The 21618-nt window shown below is 40.0% G+C and overlaps 2 protein-coding genes across 8 annotated transcripts in view; one reads left to right on the top strand and one right to left on the bottom strand.

The window, feature by feature from the left end:
• LOC149222262 (putative membrane protein YBR220C) overlaps nt 1-21618 on the bottom strand; it is a 464638-nt gene that overhangs the window by 206952 nt on the left and 236068 nt on the right. The gene's annotated exons all lie outside the window — the stretch shown is intronic.
• Nucleotides 16868-17725, top strand: LOC149222264 (uncharacterized). Its single transcript, XM_089383065.1, has 2 exons — nt 16868-16994; nt 17118-17725. Exon 2 carries the CDS (start codon nt 17143-17145, stop codon nt 17608-17610), a length of 468 nt encoding a protein of 155 aa, XP_089239191.1. The 5' UTR covers nt 16868-16994; nt 17118-17142; the 3' UTR covers nt 17611-17725.

Raw genomic sequence — 21618 nt, 5'->3', positions numbered from 1 at the left:
GTTACTAAAAGCTATTGAAGATCCTCAAGTGAATGTTTCTCAACAGAAGGCACCTGAAGCTGATTATCAGGATGCTCCTATATATTTGCAAAGTTTGGATTCATATAATAAGGATCATCAGCCATTCTTTATCAGTTTGATGGTTAATGGGTATAAATTGAATAATTGTATGTTGGATTCTGGTGCATCAGCTTGTGTCATGACTAAGAGGGTCATGTAACAACTTAATTTAAGAGTTTCTAAGCCTTACTACAATATATGTGCCATGGATTCTAAGAAGATTGGAGTTCATGGGTTAATCAAGGATTTACAAGTTCATTTATCGGTTTACCCTGACATTATGATTGTTATGAACATTGTTGTTTTTCATATGCCTGATGCTTGGGGTATGCTTTTATCTAGAAAATGGGCCTCTGATCTAGGAGGGAGTATTCAAATGAATTGGTCATATGCTACAATTCCTTCTCCTACAGGTGATGGGTTTGTAAGACTTAATAGAGAGCCCGAGAAAAGATTCCATGTTGAAGATCCTAAGAGACCTCATAATGAGATAATTAAAGAACAATCTAACATTGGGAATTATGTTATTTTGTCTAATTCCATAGTTCTTCCCGATGATAAAGTTGATAAAAAGATTGGGGATCTCAAGGATAAAGATTGGTATATGTATCTTGATGGTGCATCGTTTAGGCATGGTAAAGGTGCAGGAATTGTATTAAAATCTCCCTTTGGTCATATTTTCAAGTTTGCCTATTGTTTGGAATTTGAAGCAACCAACAATGTTGCTGAATATGAAGCTTTGTTGTTGGGTCTTGATTTGGCAAAGGCTTTAAGAGTCAAGTTGCTTAGCATCAAGGGGGATTATGATTTGGTTATTATGAAAATTAAAAACAAATTTACATGTAAATATCAAAGGTTAAGGAATTATCGAAATGTTGTATGGGATACTATGGAATACTTTGATGCCCTTGACCTTGAGGCTATCCCGAGAAAACATAATAGTTCGATAGATGAGCTTGTCGTAGCTGCTTCTACTTTGCAGTGATCTGATGGGTTGATGAAGGATGACATAAAAATGGAATTTATATTTAGGCTCTCTGTTCCAAATAACTCAGAGCATTCGCAAGTTTTTGATGACGAGAAACGAGTGATTCATTTTCTTGATAATTTGGATGAGTTTTAAAATTTTCGAATAGATTCTAAGCAGGATGGATCTAATGATCATGAAGATATTATAAATCCTACTTCTAGGAATGTGATTTCTTTAGAACAACACTTTGGTTGGAATGATGCCACAAAGATGAAAGAAGAAAATAAAACGGATCCAGGCGAATTCATTGAGGTAAACATTGGTAACCCTAGTGATCCAAAGATTATCAAAATTGGTAAGGGTACTAATGATGAAGAAAGGAAAACGTTAACCAATTTACTTCATGAATATTGGGATGTTTTAACATTTTCTTATGACGAATTAAAAGATTATAGGGAAGATGTCATGGAGCACATTATCCCCTTGAAAGATGAAAATGTTAAACCCTTTCATCAAAAGCTTAGGCAAATCAATCCTAAGTTAGCCCCTTCGGTTCAAAAGGAGCTTTCAAAGATGCTTATGGCAGGAATTATTGGTCAAACGAGGCATTGAACATGGTGTTCCAACCTGGTGATTGTTAGGAAAAAGAATGGTACAATAAGACTTCGTGTCGATTTTCGAAAACCTTAATCTAGCATGTAAGAAAGATAATTACCCTTTGCCAAACATGGAGACTATGTTGCAAAGAGTAACTGGTTCTGGAATGATGTCATTGCTAAATGGTTTTTTTAGATATAATTAGGTATAAGGGAAGAAAGAGGATTGTCACAAAACTACACTTACCACAGCGTGGGGTACTTTCGAATATATTAGAATGCCATTTGGATTAACCAATGTTGGAGCTATGTTTCAAAGGGCTATGGATTATGCCTTCAAGGGTTTAATTGGGAATGTTATCGAAATTTATCAGGATGATCTTATTGTTTTTTCTAAGGATGGTATTAGTCATATAGGTTATCATAGGCAAGTTTTTGATAAATGTAGAGAGTATGGGATTTATTTAAATCCGGCTAAGTTTGTTTTTGGAGTAACTGAAGGGAAATTACTTGTCACATCATTTCTAAAGATGGAATCAATATTGATCCTGAAAGAGTTGAGGCAACCCAAAAGATTCCTCTCCCCCATAATCTTAAATCCCTAAAGTCTTTTCTTGGAAAAACAAATTTTCTTAGAAGATTTATTCCAAATTACACAAAAGTAGCTAAGCCTATTCAAAGTCTTCTAAAAAAGGATGTAAATTTTTTATGGAAAGATGTAGATTTTTTATGGAAAGAAGACGACAAAAAGGCTTTTCAGGAAATCAAAGGTGCTATTGCAAAATCTCTTGTTTTAATTAGTCCCAATTACTCGAAGGATTTCATGATTTTCTTGTTCATTTCTGAAGATACTATTGTTGGTGTCTTATTGCAGAAAAATAACGATGGTCACGAGCAACCTATTGCTTTCATGAGTAGAGCACTTCAAAATTCTGAATTAAATTACAATACCATGGAAAAGCAATCCTATGCCTTAGTCAAATCTCTTAAGCATTTCAAAACTTATGTGGGTTATTCCAAAATCATTACTTTTGTCCCACATTCTGCGGTTAAAGATATATTGACTCAAACTGATTGCTTAGGGACTCGTGCTAGGTGGGTTACTAAAATATAAGAATATGATTTAGAGATTAGGCCCACCAAGTTAGTCAAAGGTCAAGGCTTGGCTGAAATGATGACCGAAGGTAATGAGAAACCTCTTGGTTTGATTTGTCTTAACGATTCATCTTCACCTGAGCTGCAAAGATTAGGAGAGCATGAGTGGTACAAGGACATTATTTATTACTTGTTAAATCTTACATGTCCTAACCATTGAGTCACTCATAAGAGAAGTGCTCTTAGATAAAAAGCCACTAAGTATTGCCTCATGAAGCATGGCCTTGGATAGAGAAATCCTGAGGGCATAGTACTTAGGTGTGTTGATGAAATTGAGTCAAAGAAGTTAATTTCTGAGTTTCATTCAAGATTTTGTGGTGGTCATTATGCTGCTAGAACTACTGCCCACAAAATTCTGAGAGTTGGTTATTATTAGTCGTCGATTTTTTCTTACATGCATAAGTTTGTTAGAAGTTGTCAAGCCTGCCAACTGTTCACTGGGAAAAAGAAGCTTGTTGCCCTGCCCTTACAACCTGTGGTTGTGGAGGCACCTTTTCAGCATTGGGTTCTAGACTTCATTGGGAAGTTTCATGAAAATTCTAGCAATGGCTACTCATGGATTTTCACTGCTACTGGTTGTTTCACTAAATGGGTCGAAGCCATCCCTGCTAAGAATGACACTGAAAAGGTCATTATGGATTTCATTGAAAATAATATCATTACTAGATTTGGTGTCCTTGCTAAGATCACTACTAATAATGCCAAAGCTTTTAGTTCTTCAGAATTTTCATCTTTTTGTTTCAAGTATGGCACTGGCTTATCTCATTCATCAAATTACTATCCTCGGGTAATGGACTTGCTAAATCAAGTAATAAAAATCTCATAACTATTATCAAGAAGATAGTAGGAGATAATAAGTGATCTTGGGATAGCAAAATCAAGTATGCTTTATGGGCAGATAGGATTACTAAAAAGAAAGCTACTGGTAAAAGTCCCTTTGAATTGTTTATGGCTTGGATGTAACTTTCCATGTGCACCAGAAATTACCAGCTTGTCAAATCATTCAACATTTTTCTACTAATAAAGATGTTGTTCAAAATAGAATTGATCAGATTGTGGAGTTGGATGAAACTTGTAGAACAACTTTTGATAATATGTGTAAAAGTCAATCTAACATTAAGAAAAGCTTTGATAAATCATCTCGATCTAGATCTTTGCAGGTTGGAGATATGGTACTCTTTTGGGATCGCAAGAATGAAAAACCAGGAAAACATAAGAAATTTGACAGTTTGTGGCTGGGACCATACATTATCTGAGACATTGCTAGGCCAAATTCATTCCACTTGAGCGGATTGGATGGCGAACCACTTGACTTACCTGCAAATGGCCAAATTCTCAAGCTATTCTTCAAAGATGACATTTGATGCCACTAGGCATCCTTTGTATTGTATTTCTAAACCTACAACTTGTCATTTCAACATTTCATTTCTATTTTAGGATTAGATTTACTTTTCATGTTAGTTAATAAATGAAGAGCTTATATCTTTCTTGTGCTTAATGTTATATGATGATTTTTGAATGGACGCTACTTATGTTATATTGTGTGTTACGTGGATGCAGATTATGGATTCTCACATTCCTACAGTGTGACAACGTGTCCCCAAGTAGAGCCAGATGTTGACCACTACGTGTCAACGACCCATAGTAGTACACCCCCTTTTTTATCAAAAGAGATAGCGCCTGTGTTTGTCCGTACCGTTCAGTTATCATCATTAGCCTGATTATCATGTTACAATGTCCATTTTGCATGTATATAATGTAAATAATCTCAGCAGATCCGTGTCATGTATGTAATTGCCTAGGTAAACCTACTTCTTTGGTGAAGATCTACATTTTGGGAGGTTTTTTGTCTCACCGGTTCATTCTCGAACGGTCGGTAGAGTTTTCCTTCAGTCTCACACCAAAGCCGGAATGTATCTTGTCACTGGGATCTTAAGCGAGTCCTAGTGTTATAGATCGAGTCTATGTAAAAGTGATTTGGGAAGAATCCTAACTATTTGGTTAGGTTATTTTATTACAAACTACTTGGTCTGCTGGATTATATTTGTGTCGTAGAAATGGGTAGTCTGTGAGGGTCTATTACAGATGGGTTTTCCCCCTTATGATGTAAAATATATGAAAATTATGATGTAAAGTGTCTTGAAGGTTGGAAAAATAATTTATAACTTCGTAGGTTAATTAATTAAATTTTCTGACCAAGAATTAATTAAAATCTTAAACCATAAATTTAATTAATTGTAATATCCCTTATTAGGGGAATCCCTCAAACATAAGCAAACTCCAACTAGAGAAATAACAGTAGTGCAACATACAATAATGTATACATGGAATATAAGCAGATACTCGAAAAATGTAGAGAGAAATGCTAAGCCATTTTATTATACTGAGTAATGGAAAGAGTACAACAGGTGATCAGAAAGATAGCACCTCGACTTGCACAAGGCAAGTGAAGAAATTCACTCAGAATGGTAAAGAAATGGCCTCTCTCTGAACTACGTCCAAGCTGCCAGAGAACTGTTGTGTTGCTGCTATTACTGGAATCAAGTGAGGATTTGGGGTTGTTCCCCTCCTCAGAAAATGTTGAAACTCTAGAATCAACCTCTGCTCAATAAACCCAGAAAAGCCCAGAAAGCTTTTCTAAGATAGCCGACCCCCAAAAATCACCCCCTTGAGGATCTATGTTATCCCTCAAGGCTCTGTGCTTCCCCTGAAGAGAATCTTCCAAAACTCTACCCGAGACTCTGCCAAAATCCTCCAATATGCAAGGGTTGATCCCTTGCTCAATCTCCAAGCTCAATTCCTCCACATAAATCCAATCCAGAGCTCCTACCAAAAGAGACTGCGTCCTCCTCTCTCAAGACTGCGTAGTCATCAAAATGCTCAGTTCCTCCTAAACTCCAAAGATCACTCCTCCTGCAAAATACTGATGAAACTATCTTGCCCGAGCAGGCACTCGAAGTCCCCTAAGGCTAAGGGTGAGATCTCCAAACGGAGACACTCAATGCACTAAACAGTGTTGCAGACAGGCTAAACAGCCAGCGTGCTCTAAGTCGAAATGACTAGCTCAAATGCAACATAATCCCATGCCCAAAATGAGGAGGCTCCTCTCTCCTTTATAGCGTTGGCCTCTCTCAAAACCCTAAGGCCCACCTCCTCCAACATAGCCTCTCTCTTGCCACGTGCTTCTTCTCCATCTGCGCAATCCCTCCAAGTGTCTACGTGGGCCCCCTTCTCTACATGGTCCCTTGGTCCCCTTGGCTCCCCTTTCAAATTACAATGTTGTGCTACTAGGGAGTGACTTTATTCAAAAAGTGAGTTATGTCCCCCTTTCCTCACCTTTTTATTTATAAATAACTATAGAAGGCAAAATTGAGCAAAATCGAATATTCCAATTAGCCATGGCTAATTAGGAATATTACAGTCTCCCCCGGCAAAATGTTGCTTGTCCTCAAACAACTGAAGTAATGGATGCTGCAAAATTTTCTCACTCTCCCAAGTGGCATCCTCATCCGGTAAATTCTTCCACCTCACCAAGAATTCCCAGACCGTCTTGCTCCGCAGCCGCCTCTCCCTGGTATCAATAATAGCCTCTAGCTGCAACACCAAATGCCCCTCATCATCCGTGGGTGGTAGCTCATCTGTCACGGTTACCTGCTGCCCCAATGCCTTCTTTAGGCATGATACATGAAAAACGTTATGAATCTTGCTGCCTTGGGGCAGCTCCAATTTATACGCAACCTGTCCAATCCTGCGTACCACCTGTATGGCCCATAAAAGCAGGGCTTGAGCTTCTCAGCTCCCGTCTGCTTCTGTGACGACTGGCGGTATGGCTATAATCATAAGTAGACCAAGTCCCCTACCTCAAACTGTCTCTCCACACAACCCCTTTCAGCATACAACTTCTGTTGGTTCTGCATTGTAGCCATATTATCCTTGAGAGCTCGGAGGATATCCTAACTCTCTTGGATCCAAACCTTGGCTCTCGGAGCCTTGCTATCACCAAACATCACGTTAGCAAAAGATAAAGGACGATATCCATACAAAGCATAGAATGGTGACATACCAATGGACATGTGATGTGTAGTGTTGAGCGGTACTCCCCCAGATGCAGCCACTTCAGCCATGCTCATTGCTGCCCACTGACATAGTTACGCAAGTAGCCCTCCAGCCACTTGTTAACTATCTCTGTCTACCGGTTCGTCTGTGGGTGATCACTGGTACTCAGTGTCAACTCCGTCCCCACCAACCGAAAAAGCTCCTACCAAAACCCGCCCATTAAACGGTTGTCCCTATCAGATAATGGTCTTAGGAAGACCATGTAGCTTGAAGACCTCTCTGAAGAACAGCTCGCCCACCTGCGCTGCTGTGTAGTGTGCGGATATGGCGAAAAATTGTGCGTACTTTGTCAGTCAATCAACAACGACAAGGATACAATCCTTGCCCTACACCATGGGCAACCCTGTAATGAAATCCATCGAAATACACTCTCATATCCCCTCCGGAATGGGAAGAGGCTGCAATAATCCTGCAAGATGGCTCATCTCCCCCTTGTTCCTCTAGAAAATATCGCACCCCTGGATATGCTGGAGTACGTCCTCCTTCAGGCCCTTCCATGAGAACCTCTCTCTAATGGCCCTATAGGTTTTAGTAAACCCTTGATGGCCGGACAATGGTGAATCATGTGATGCCAGAAGTATCTTCTTCTTGAGCTGAGATCCCTTAGTCAAGAAGATCCGGTCCCTATAGTAGATGATCTCATCGACTACCCTGTACTTGTCATCCGCCACCTGCCCATCAAAACCTCACATGCAAATCTATCCTTGGAGTACTCTACTAAGAGTCGAGCCCTCCAGTCTCTGTCCAAGCTCATAAGAGACAACGTGGTTGGTCTACGTGAAAGGGCATCTGCTACCACGTTGTTCTTACCCTTGACATACTCAATGTCAAAGTCATACGCTTGGATCTTACTGATCCACTTATGCTGCCTCTCCTGTAGCTGTTTTTGCTCCAAAAAGAACCTGAGGCTATTGTGATCAATCCTCACCCTGAACCTGTTATCCACTAAATACTGTTGGAATTTGGCCAATGCATGCATAATGGCCAGCATCTCCTTGTCGTATATAGAATACAACCTCTCATGCGGAAGGAGCTTCCAGCTCTCAAGGCTATAGGGTGACCTCCTTGCATCAACACTGCGCCAATCCCCTCTCCCGCCGCATCACACTCCAAAACAAATGGCTATGTAAAATCCGGCAATACAAGCACTTGGCAGCTTCTCATAACCTCCTTGAGCCTGTCAAAGGCTCGTTGCACTGTATCCGACCAACTGAATGCCCCCTTCCTCGTCAAATCTGTCAGGGGTGCAGCAAGCTATGAGAAACTCTTAACGAACTTCTGGTAGTAAGTACAAATGCCAATGAATCCCCGAAGTTCTGTCACATTCCTCAGCTCCGGTCAATCTCTGATGGCCCTGATCTTCTCCTCGTGGACTCTCACTCCGTCCACCCCTATGAAGTGTCCCAAGTACAACATCTCCGTCAACCCGAACTCACACCTGGAGAGCTTGGCATAGAACTGCTGCTCCTCCAAGATGCGCAACACTGTCTCAATGTGCTGGAGATGCTCCTCCCAAGTCCTGTTGTAAATGAGAATATCATCAAAGAACACCAACACAAACTTCCTTAAGTGACTGCGGAAGATGTGATTCATGCAGGACTGGAATGTAGCTGAGGCATTGGTTAGCCCGAAAGGCATCACCAAAAACTCAAAGTGCCCATAGTGACACCTGAAGGCGCTCTTGGGAATGTCCTGATCCCTCACGCGAATCTGATGGTACCCAGATCTCAAATCAATCTTTGAGAAGAACCGTGCTCCTCTCAACTCATCGATCCTGGGTATGGGGTACTAGTTCTTCAGGGTCTTCTTGTTCAGGGCCCTGTAGTCAATGCACATCCTCAATGTGTCGTCTTTCTTCTTCACCAACACCATGGAAGAAGCAAAAGGACTCATGCTCAGTCAAATGTGCCCAAGAGCAAGCAACTCCTGAATGGACCACTCAATCTCATCTCAATAGGCCTTGGGATGCCTATAGGGGATAGTAATCACTGCCTATATGCCCTGCTCAAGCTCAATGGTGTGCTCAAACCCCCGGTCTGGTGGTTGTCCCAGCGGAATTTCCCCAAACACTGTGGCATACTAGTCAAGGATGGATTGTATCTCTGGGTGCACCGTCTGCCCTGTAGTCCCTGCCTCTGATGCACGCAGCTCCACCGCCCACTCTATGTCTCCCTTCCGGAAGACTACCTCCATCCAATGAGCCGGAACAGTCTGAGGCGAATAAGTGTGTTGTCCCCGTATCTTCTCGTGCCTCCCTGTCTTCTCATCATCCCACTCCATCTCTAGGGTCTTCCAATCTGTCGTGACCTTCCCTATAGTGATAAGCCACTGAACACCCAGTATCATGTTGGTGGCCGGAATATCGACCACGAAAAAGTGGTCAGTCAATGTGTAGGTGCCCATCGTCACTGATAACTCTGGGACATAACAAGCACACACCATGGTCTGATCTCCTGGGACCAAACTGAAAAGCCATCAAAGCTCTCTATCTGTATACCTCTCCACTCAACCATCTGTGCATCGATGAAGTTGTGGGTTGCCCCACTGTCAACCAAAACTGATACCCGTTGGCCACGTTCTCTCCCTCGTACGTGCAGCGTCAAATACTTGGGAAATCCTCGCAATGCTGCAAGGGCCTGTCCGGTAGGTTCTAAAGTTGCACCACCTGCTGCTAGTGGTGGAGGTGGCAAAGGATCCTGCGCGGCATGACTATCTCCTGCCTCCACATCATCCTCCTCATCCTCTTCCTCGCTGCTCTCGGAGAAGACCTCAATAAAATGTGCTTTGCCAGTAGCACATCTATGTCCCAGTGCCCACAGCTCCTGACAGGTAAAGCACAACCGCTTCTTCTTCAGCTCCCTCCTGGCATCATCATCAATATGTGCTCGTCCTGGATTCCGCTTTGGAGGCGGAATCCTCACATCCTTCCCCTTAGGCTGGAAAGCCTGTCTCTGGGGGTAAGGCATCCTGTAAGTCCCGGGTAAGGCATCCTGTAAGTCCTGGGTAAGGCATCCTGTAAGTCTCGGGTCCTGCAAATAGCATCCTGGAGTGTGGCTGGTCTAGTGGATCTGACTAGACCTCGAAGTGGCTCTGCTAACCCCTCAACAAACATGTAGATCCTCCGTGCCACGGATAGATCAGGCACCATCACTGAAACCCTCAAGAAGTCTGCAATGTAGGTCTCTGGGTTCCCGGTCTGTTTGAGCCTCGTCAGCTCAGCAAAGTGTTGTTCCAGATCCCTCCGGTCAAACCTCTCTATTAGTCTCCTGGAGAACTCGGCATATGCCGTCACTGTGGGGTGTCCGAGTGTAACCAACCCATGGAACCACCAGTCCTGGGCCTCACCATCCAAATGTAATGTTGCCACCTTGATGGCCTCTGTCTCCAACATCTGATTAAGTTGGAAATAGATGTCCAACTTCTCCACGAAAACTTTGCCGAACTGTTTGATGAGCCATCAAACGTAGGCAAGTGGAATCTACTAGCTGTGTGGTGGGTGTCTCCATCATGATAATGCCGGTATCCTCTGTGATGGTCGCGGGGTCTACTATCCCGCTGGAGCTGAACAAAGTCTCTGAATGAGAGAGCATCCCTGAACTCCTGCCCATAGGCTTGGTACTCTGCAAAATAATCGCCCATATGACCGGGCTCTGCCTCCTGCTGGGCTCCGGCTTCTGCATCTGCTCCTAGGAAAGTGGGCATGGTAAAGCATGTAAGGACATGTGAGGCCATCTGCTGAGTAGTATCACGCTGAGTGGCACCCTACTCTGGAAAATGGTAGGATGTACCCGATCCCTCACCAACCTGGAAAACCCATGGGTTCTCACGCTGTCTAGCCTCCACTGCCGTGAATCTCTGCTCCATCACCTCGATCTACCTTGATAGATCCTGCACTGATTTGAGAAGCATGTCCGTAAATCTCTTCCCGTCCTCATCTGCCATCGGATCCTCCTGCTCTACGTCCACCACAGGCTCCTCCTCTGTGTTTACCATAGGCTCCTCTTGTTCTGTGTCCACCACTCGAACACAGTCTCCCTCTCCGTGGGTGTTCTCCAACCTACGCTCAATATCTTTGTATTTCCTACCTCTGTTACAGATGTAGGGCTTCTCCCTTGATGTCATAGACTGCTAGCTCCACAGGCTGATCCAGATCTATGCTCTGATACCACTGTAATATCCCTTATCAGGGGAATCCCTCAAACACAAGCAAACTCCAACCAGAGAAATAACAGTAGTGCAACATACAATAACAGTAGTGCAACATACAATAATAGTAGTGCAACATACAATAATGTATACATGGAATATAAGCAGATACTCGAAAAATGCAGAGAGAAATGCTAAGCCATTTTATTATACTGAGTAATGGAAAGAGTACAAGAGGCGATCAGAAAGATAGCACCTCGACTTGCACAAGGCAAGTGAAGAAATACACTGAGAATGGTAAGGAAATGGCCTCTCTCTGAACTGCGTCCAAGCTACCAGAGAACTGTTACGCTGCTGCTACTACTGGAATCAAGTGAGGATTTGGGGTTGTTCCCCTCCTCAGAAAATGCTGAAACTCTGGAATCAACCTCTGCTCAATAAACCCAGAAAAGCCCAGAAAGATTTTCTAAGATAGTTGAACCCCGAAAATCACCCCCTTGAGGATCTACGCTATCCCTCAAGGCTCTGTGATGCCCCTGAAGAGAATCCTCCAAAACTCTACCCGAGACTCTGCCAAAATCCTCCAATATGCAAGGGTTGATCCCTTGCTCAATCTCCAAGCTCAAATCCTCCACATAAACCCAATCCGGAGCTCCTACCAAAAGACACTGCGTCCTCCCCTCTCAAGATTGCGCGGTCATCAAAATGCTTAGTTCCTCCTCAACTCCAGCGATCGCTCCTGCTGCAAAATATTGATGAAACTACCTTGTCCGAGCAGGCACTCGAAGTCCCCTGGGGCTAAGAGTGAGATCTCTGAACAGAGACATTCGATGCACTAAACAGTGCTGCAGATAGGCTAAACAGCCAGCATGCTCTAAGTCGAAATGAGTAGCTCAAATGCAACATAATCCCATGCCCAAAATGAGGAGGCTCCTCTCTCTTTTATAGCGTTGACCTCTCTCAAAATCCTAAGGCCCACCTCCTCCAACGTAGCCTCTCTCTTGCCACATGCTCCTCCATCTGCGCAATCCCTCCAAGTGTCTACGTGGGCCCCCTTCTCTACGTGGTCCTTTGGCCCCCTTGGCTCCCCTTTTAAGTTACAACGTTGTGCTACTAGAGAGTGACTTTATTCAAAAAGTGAGTTATGTCCCCCTTTCCTCACCTTTTTATTTATAAATAACTATAGAAGGCAAAATTGAGCAAAATCGAATACTCCAATTAGCCATGGCTAATTATGAATATTACATTAATTCTAGATCCTAGGTAAATTTAAATTTTCCAAAGGAAAAATTCATCGGTCCTTAAAATTCAAATTTTAAAAGGTCCTGGGACTAAGGTAAATTAATTATTATGCTAGATTTTAAGCCTTTCGTCCCTGAGGTTTAAGTCCAAGTCAAATTTTTGAGGAAATTAACTCAAAATTTTTATTTTTGAGTTAATTAAAATGCATTTAATTGAAAATTTTGAATTTCCTCAAGAATTTAGTATTTCGACAGATGAGATTAAAAGAAATTTTAATCCTCATCCACGGTTGAGATTGCTCTAACGCTAAGTCACCTGACACGGGGATTCGGGACACGTAGGATTCGAGATTCGTGGTGTCGGATTCGGACACGCTGACCCCCGGAACAGGACACGTTAGGACACATTATATATTATTTTATTAATATATATATATATATATATATATATATATATATTAAAAATTAGATATTATCATATTTCTTACACAAATTTTAATTAATGATACAAATTTATTGATTTCAAACATAGATCTTCATCTATAGCTATTAGCATGCATAGTACATACAAAATTCAAATAAATGTCAGTGGTACTGGTCACATAAATGATAAATCTATTAAAAATTTAAATCATGATTCATAATTCATAGCTGAAAGACAACTTACAACTACAAGATAGTAAGATAAACACACTGACAACTGTAGTATTCTCATTAAGTCATCAAATCAAAATGTTTTACATAGGTAGTGTTGGTGCAATGCCAATGGCAAATAGAAATAGAAAATATAAAACAACTACAGGTATACAAGCCTCAAGGCATCAATCAGCATCACTGTCCCCATCATCATGGTCCCCACTACTCTCCTCTGCATCCTCCTCCTCCCCTATATCCATAGTCGCCTCTGCATCTGCTGGTATGGAGGTTGACCCCTCTAAGTCATCAAATCTAACAGGGTCTAGCACTGGATCATTGAGATCCATGTTGGCCAATGCCAACTAAACAGTGGTGTCCAGACCCATATCATCAGGAACAATGTTACGTGCGAGCGGGAGGGAAAGTGGGAGCAGGAGCGGAAACGAGAGCGGGAGCGACATATTTAGAAGCTCTTGGTTTGGTGCTCTTGATTAAATACGAGTTCCATACCCTAATACATGACAAAATTCAATGGAAACATTGCAATCCTCCAATCCTAAAATCCTGAAAAACTAATAAGTCTGCTGGATTTTGAATGAAATCTAAAATTCTACTTTCTCCATATGAAATCCAATGAGGCCGAAACCACTCTCAAACATCCTGAGTCATTTCATGGTAATGTTAAAAATTTAAGTAAAAGGATGAAAATGAATATCAAGGAGTGTCGCTTTTACTTTAAGAATTTAACATTACCATGAATAACATATCAATACTAGGGCCTAGACTTGATCATGAAGCTGCCAAAATGCTCTACTCCTCGCTGCAACAGCACAAATCACTTGCTAACAGCACAAATCACTTGCCAAATGAAAATATTAATGAGCAAACACGCCCTTTTCATTCCCGCACTGAGCTTAGCGAGTCCTGGAAACAGGACACGTGTCCCAAAATCACGACACACTTTTGAAAATCGTGACACGACCGCGGATTCGACGTGTCGGAAACGGACACGACATGCCATATGATTTGGACATGAATCCGGACCGAATCGTGTTGGATTCGCTGGATTCGAGATTCGTAGGGGGTTTAGGATGAATCCGATGACTTAGCTTTAACGAGAATCACTCGAACTAGCCATTGAAAGATTTATATTTAAATGTGAGGTCATTTTTCAGTTGAACCATCTGATCTCTGAGTCGTGTGCTAAGCTAAAAGCTCTCGTGTAATCTTTTTTTATAATAAAGAAAAACTTTGGGGTTAATTTTTCACTGGTGTTACTCTTCATGGAAATGCAATAAGATGTGTCATTTTCATGCATAAATTTCTTTTTATCCATTGATGATAGCTTCTAAAGAGTGATTTGAGTACAAGTATCTTGCTCAGTCACTAGGGTTTAAATCAGTGTTGTTAAAATCGCGATAAAATCGCGATTTTATCAGAAAATCGCGATTTTTTCCCCTACCCGCTTAAATCGCGATTTTTATACCAAAAAATCGCGGCCTTTTTTTTATACCGATTTTTTCGGAAAAAATCGCGTTTTTTTGAAAAAATCGCGATTTTTTCGAAAAAATCGCGATTTTTATGGAAAAAATCGCAGATGGTCGGGGCAGCGGGCTTTTAATAGGCAAAAAACGATTTTTTTTATGTCATTGTGCTGTCTGCGCGCGGAGGAGGAGGAGAAGAGGTGAGGAGAGGAGCTGAAGGGTTTCCGTCGAATTTGGGAGCGAATCCAAGTGGTTTTAGGATAAATCCAAGACAAGATCACCAATTTGTCCATAAAAAAGGTATGTAGATTAATTTTTTTTTGTTTTGCTTCTATAAAAACTTTGTTTTTCATTGTTTTTAAAGAATTTTTTGTAATTTTTCATTGATTTGGGATGGGTAATTTGTTATGACTATGAGAACCAATTTTTTATTTTTATTTTCTCATTTTAAACATTGTTTATTTTTTTTGAATTTTCATTGTTTTTTGGCATTTGCCATTGGCATTTGGTTGGGTAACTTGGGTTTGGAAATTGGGATTTTGGAAATAATTAACTTGTAATTTTGTAAATGCTAAATTGTAATTTGTATTATGTAATCCTAAATTCCTATTTCCTAATCCTTATTTTTCCATAGGTTTGCAAATTCAAAATTCAAAAACAAACATGCCAAGGAAATTGGATCCTTTCTGGGAATATGGTGAACCTAAAACTCCGAATGATAGACAAAACTTGTATTGCAAGTTGTGTGGAAAGGAGATATTCGGGGGGGTGTACAGGTTGAAGTTCCACCTTGCACAAATCCCTGGACATGATGTGTGGCCCTGTCTAAATACAACTGTTGAAATTATCCAAAGAGCCATGAGAGCATTGGGAGAATTACAGCACACTAGAGAGGCCAAAGAAGAACTCAAAAGGCAACTAAAAAGGTCAGCTGAAGGAAGTGGGCCAAGTGGCACTGGTTCTACTGCAGCGTCAGTCAATCCGGTAGCTGCATCATCATATTTTGTTCCTCGAACCACACCTGGTTCACAACCAACTATCGGTTCAATGCTAAAAAGAACTGAAAAAGAACAAGCTAACAGGTTGATGACAAAATTTCTCCTCTGGAGTGATATTCCTTTCAGCATTATAAGGAATAATCCATTTTTCCAACCTATTGTTGATGCTATTGCCAGTGTTGGCCCAGGGTACAAAATCCCTTCTCTTCATGATTTCAGAGGCCGGCTTCTTCAAGATGAAAAGCGTGACTGCACCCAAAGATTGGAGGATTTTAGGGCATCATGGGCACAAACAGGATGCACTGTTATGTCAGATGGTTGGACTGACCAAAAGGGGAGAACCCTTATAAACTTCTTGGTTAGTTGTCCCAAGGGGACTATGCTTATCAAATCTATTGATGCAACTCATCAAATCAAAGATGCAAGAACTTTATGTGATTTGTTGGATGTGTTTATTTTGGAGGTGGGTGCAGATAATGTTGTCCAAGTCATAACGGACAATGCTGCAAATTATGTTGCTGCTGGTAGAATGCTTATGGACAGGCATCCTACTTTATTTTGGACACCTTGTGCTGCCCATTGTATTGATTTGATGTTAGAGGACACAGGGAAAATTCCCTTTGTCAAAGAGATTGTTGACTCATCAAAAAGCATCACAAAATTTATTTACAATCACACATCTGTGCTTAGCTTGATGAGAAAATGCACCAACAACAAAGAGTTGGTGCGCCCCGCCATTACACGGTTTGCGACGAGTTTCATATCTCTTCAATCCCTCTTGAATTCTATGTGGGATTTGAAGAGAATGTTTCTTTCAGAGGAGTGGCGTGCTTCGTCAATGAGCCGCAAACCAGAAGGAGAGGCCGTGTGCAGACTAGTTTCATACCAGGAAGACTTCTGGGCGGGAGTGCAGGAGGTGTGCGCTGTTACTGAACCTTTGGTAAAGGTTCTCCGGTTGGTTGATGGTGAGAAGCCCGCAATGGGCTATTTGTATGAAGCCATAGACAGGGCCAAAAAAGCCATTCGGTCCTACTATGATGATAAGGGAGATGATGGGTTTCAGAGACAACTCCTTCTATGGGAAGTCATTGATGAGCGATGGAACAACACACTCCATCGTCCCATTCATGCTGCTAGGCTTTTCCTGAACCCTGCATTTTCTTATGCATGTGGGTTTGATTTTGATGTTGAGGTCGTGGAAGGATTATTAACCTGTGTCCAGAAGATGGTGAGATCTCCAGAAGAACGAATAGAGATCTCTAGACAAATTGAGACATATAAGATGTCAGGTGGCACATTTGGCTTTGAGATGGCTGTCACTGATAGGACGATTAAAATGCCAGGTATTTTTTAGTTTTTACTTTGTAACTTTGTTTCAAATTTCATTGTCTCTTCAAATTCCATTTTTTTCTTATGTTTATTTAAAATTTTATTTGTAATTTTGTTGTAGACGCATAGTGGAAGATGTATGGTGTCAGAGTACCCCTTTTGCAAAAGCTTGCCGTACGCATCCTCAGCCAAACATGCAGCTCCTCGGGATGTGAGCGCAATTGGAGTGTATTTGAAAAAATACACAACAAGAAGCGCAATAGGTTAACACTTAAACATTTAAAATATTGCAAATTTCCAAATAAATTTTTGAATTCATTAAAGTTTTAAACAATATTTTTTTTATAATATTAATTATTAATTATTATTTCATGAACTTTGTACAGGTTGGAGTCCCATAGACTTAATGACATGGTCTATGTCTACTACAATCTTCGATTGTGGGTGAGACAACTAGAGAAGACACCTGATACGGAAGCCATCTCATTGGATGGGATTGACACCACTGCTGAATGGAGGGTTGAGACCGAGAGGCCTCTCATGGATCCCACTGATGATTGGTTAGTGCAGGATGAGGGGGAGGAGGAGGGGGAGGAGGAGGAGCAGGAGGAGCAGGAGCAGGAGCAGGAGGAGGAGCAGGTGGAGGAGGAGGAGCAGGAGGAGGAGGTGACACCGCCTACCCGGGCTACCACTACCACCAGTAGAGGACGTGGTCTCCGTCCACCTCAGCCTCCTGTAGCTGCTACTACTAGTTCTTCAGCTTCTAGAGCACGTCAGACTCCACTGCCATTTCCACCAGCACAGGCACCAGCTTCTACATCTAGAGGGAAAGAGAAAGTTGTGCCATTTTCTCGCAAGAGGGGCAGAGGAAATCAATAGGATTAGACTTTCATTTTATTGTATATGACATTATGACATGATGAGATACATTATCATATTTTTTGTTGATATTTTGAGGCTGAGTTGGGACTCAGGACTTACTATTCAGGACATGATTCAATGTTATGTGTGATTTTAATGCTAGAAATGATATTAAACATCTTATATATTAGTTTTTTTATCATATTTATGTGTCAATGTATTTATTTTATGTTGTAGATGGTTTAGATATTAAAAAAATTGAAAAAAAATGAAAAAAAATGAATATTTTTGTGCCAAACGCTTTTTTCCCGCTTTTTTCCGCTTTTTTCCCGCTTTTGTCGATTTTTTCCGCTTTTTTCCCGGCGCCGATTAAATCCCGATCGCGCTTTTAACAACATTGGTTTAAATGATAATTTTAGTTTTCAATATAATAGCAAGTATCTCTATTTATCTGAATTTTATTATTGTTTTCGCTCTGTTTTGATGGTTGAATTGATTTTTGTAGGAAAGTATTGATTTTCAGATCCTCAGGAGTTAGAAGCAGTGTTTTAAAATCGCGATAAAATCGCGATTTTATCGTAAAAGCGCGATTTTTTCATTTAGCCGATTCAAATCGCGATTTTTATACATAAAAATCGCCACTTTTTTTTATAACGATTTTTATCGAAAAAATCGCGATTTTTTGAAAAAATCGGAAAAAAGCGGGAAAAAATCGTTAAAATCGGGAAAAAATCGTTAAAATCGGGAAAAAATCGTTAAAATCGGGAAAAAATCGGAAAAAAGCGGGAAAAAATCGTTTGGCACAAAAATATTCATTTTTTTTCAATTTTTTTCAATTTTTTTAAAAAAATGAATATTTTTGTGCCAAACGATTTTTTCCCGCTTTTTTCCGATTTTTTCCCGATTTTAACGATTTTTTCCGCTTTTTTCCCGGCGCCGATTAAATCCCGATCGCGATGTGTGCAACACTGGTTAGAAGTTTTCGGTTGGACCAGCCAACTCTTGATCTGTATTTTCTGAAGAGCCCAACTTGATTTGATCCCGGGCTTATCATAAGATTTTTATTGGTGATGCATGAAGGGTTTTGGGCTAAGCACCTCCTTTTAAACTTTAAAAAAAATATTTTTTTCTGTGCTAAATTGATAAATCTGGCTGTTAAGAGCCTTAGATTATCATATCTAGGAGCGGAGTTGGACTCACACTCTCCAAATCTGATAAATCTGCCATTCCTGTTGGGTTTTCTGACTTGGGTTTTCTTGGGTTTTATTTATTTTTTGTATATCTGGGTTCTGTGTGTTTTTGTTTTCAGGTACAGGTTGCAGATCTGAAGGTGAAGATTGATTTGAAGCCAAATCTAGGCCCTGGAGGGTAAGATTTGGCCTCGAAATCATTTTTGCAGGGATATTGTCTAGATTTTTTGCAGTCCAAGGGTTTAAATTTTTATTTCAAATCTAGAAAAAATCTAATAAGGGTTTTACAATCTAAAGGGTTTCAAATTTTCTAAAAAAATCACAAGTTCTGGAAAGAGAATTTTAAACAAAATTTTTTTTGGGAAATTTCTGGGGTTTTTTTTTTGTTGCCTGGGATTTTTGTTTCGCAGTCTTGCTAAAGAAATTCCGAATATTTTTTAGGATAAGTCCGCAGTCCTCCATTCCTCCTATGCTGCATTATTCTTCAGATCCGCAGCCCTTGTTGTTGTGAGGCCTGGTATTTTGATTTCATCTATATCAATTAAATATTAATCATAAGTTTCATCTACATCAATCATATGTAAATCATAAAAATTTCATTACTACATGTATAAAATTAAACAACTTCACATACCTTGTTAAAATTAAACACCTTCACATACCTAGTTTCTCTTGGTTGACGAAGTCGATCCAGGGTTGAATCTTGAATCCAGTCTTGAGCTTCCGCTTCCAAACCGACTAATTCCTCCCAGTCAATTTGGGACAAACCTCTCCGGCTCCCAAATCCAGAAGACTTCAAGAATGAAGTCTTCTAGCCCCCGTGCCCAAAACCCCAAGAACAGGACCTAAATCTCATAGGTCTATAATTAAATCTCATAGATATATAACTAAAATCTGAGTCCAAGACTCATTCCCAATCCTTTCTTCCAGAGTCTCCATTTCTTCCATATATTCCCCCATTTTCCCCCCCAAGAAAAACCCCCTTCTTACTTCTCCTTTAGATTTTTATATAGGGACGGTTTCTTCCCTCCGAAGAAACCCCACCTCCCTTTCCTCCAATCAATCTTAAGATTTAACCTTATCTATTAAGATATTATTATTTGAGTTGGTCATTATACATTAAATGAGATTTTTAACTTTATCCTCTCAACCGACTTCGGGAAGAGGATTTTCTTTTAAATACCTTAGCATGACTTGCCCAAAGATTATGAAGTAAAATAAATCTTGTCCATTGTAATAATAATTATTTATTATTTAATTAAAATTTTATTAATGAAATTAAATTAATATATTTTATTGTACTACTTAACAAATAAGGTATTAATTAATACTTTTACAAACTAATTCATTTTCTTACATAGACATTTATATAATTAAATTAGTATGTATACTAGTGCAATGTCTGTGATGCATGCGTATGTAGCTATCATACACACGTCTCGGAAGCATGCTAATAATCAGTAACTTAAGATGGGTCACTACATACACCCCTCCTTCAAAAAAAATCTGTCCCGAAGTTGAGTTTATATAGTATATTAGTAGTTATTTTGACGATTAATATAATTTGTGGAAGGATTATGTCCCATGATTAAATTTTTGTTTAATATGAGGACAATGTAAATTTTTTTTTTTGAACATTTATAAGTTTACAACTTTAATAGTCATATCTTGTCCCAACTAGGTTCCCAAGCTATTTTAAAATCATTATATCCTCCCTAATCTCTTTCGCTCCCATCCTATCCGTCCTCTACTGGAATATGTCATGGGATCAATTATACTGATCCAACCATTCATAAACCCCAAGGGTGACATCGTCAACTATATCGATCTGATTTCCCAGTAGGTATCCGACAGTCATCATCACACGTCTAGGGGAGCGTGACTCGCACAGTCCTCCCATGACTCCAGGTTTTTGAGAATAAACAGTGGGAAACACCTCCACCCCTCTTAGTAACATCAGGGTCAACACCCTATCATGGACTCTCATTGAGACTCAACTGTTCTTGGGGTTTTGTCATCACGTAGTCAGTTTGGATAACGATAGCACCTGCGAATAAATACTTGTCCGCACATTATAACATATGTATCGATATATATTTGTAACCAAACTATATCCAAATAATAGTTTTCCCAACATTCAAATTTTGTTGACATCTATAATATTGATCTTTAAGTTTATATAACATAACTTGGCTACATCTAACCAATATACCTAAAATTAATTTTCACATTAAATAGTTAAGTGTGATTACTATAATTATATCCATTTCATCGATAATAAGAAATCTATGGTCTTTTAACATTATCACATATGCTCATAAATAAAACATAATACATAGAAATCTCATTCATAACATTATTCAGGGAGGTTTCCATGTACCAACAATATGTGCATATTTAATTAATCATACATGACAAAGCATAAGCATTTAAAATAACAGTGTTATGCATAACTCTTCATAGCTATAAATAGTTTCAGAATGATAGCCCATGAAAACAAGTTGGGATAATTCCAATGCATGGTCTTTTTATCTCGCTAGGCAGGAAATCTAGGACTATACTTGTCCCATCGGACCTTAACCTAGTGCATCAGGTGGCACTTGAGCTAAACCCTACGATTCAATATATGTAATGGTTCGACCATAAATGTTCTTTCGTCGAATGCTGGTAGTTCCTTCAATTGAAGTTTATAAAATGTGTGAGCTATGTGATAGGTTTAATTCTTTTAAAAAAATAAATTTAAATGGTCTAATAAACTAGGTTGACACGTTTGTCCCCTTTCGAACTTTGATGGTTTTTTTTTTTTAGTTGGGTTCCTAAAGCTGATTATATACAA

Source organism: Pinus tabuliformis, chromosome Q (assembly GCF_031772625.1).
Source record: "Pinus tabuliformis cultivar Carrire ecotype Pingquan chromosome Q, CPIR1, whole genome shotgun sequence".
NCBI lineage: Eukaryota > Viridiplantae > Streptophyta > Pinopsida > Pinales > Pinaceae > Pinus > Pinus tabuliformis.
This window is presented reverse-complemented; position numbering and strand designations above follow the sequence as displayed.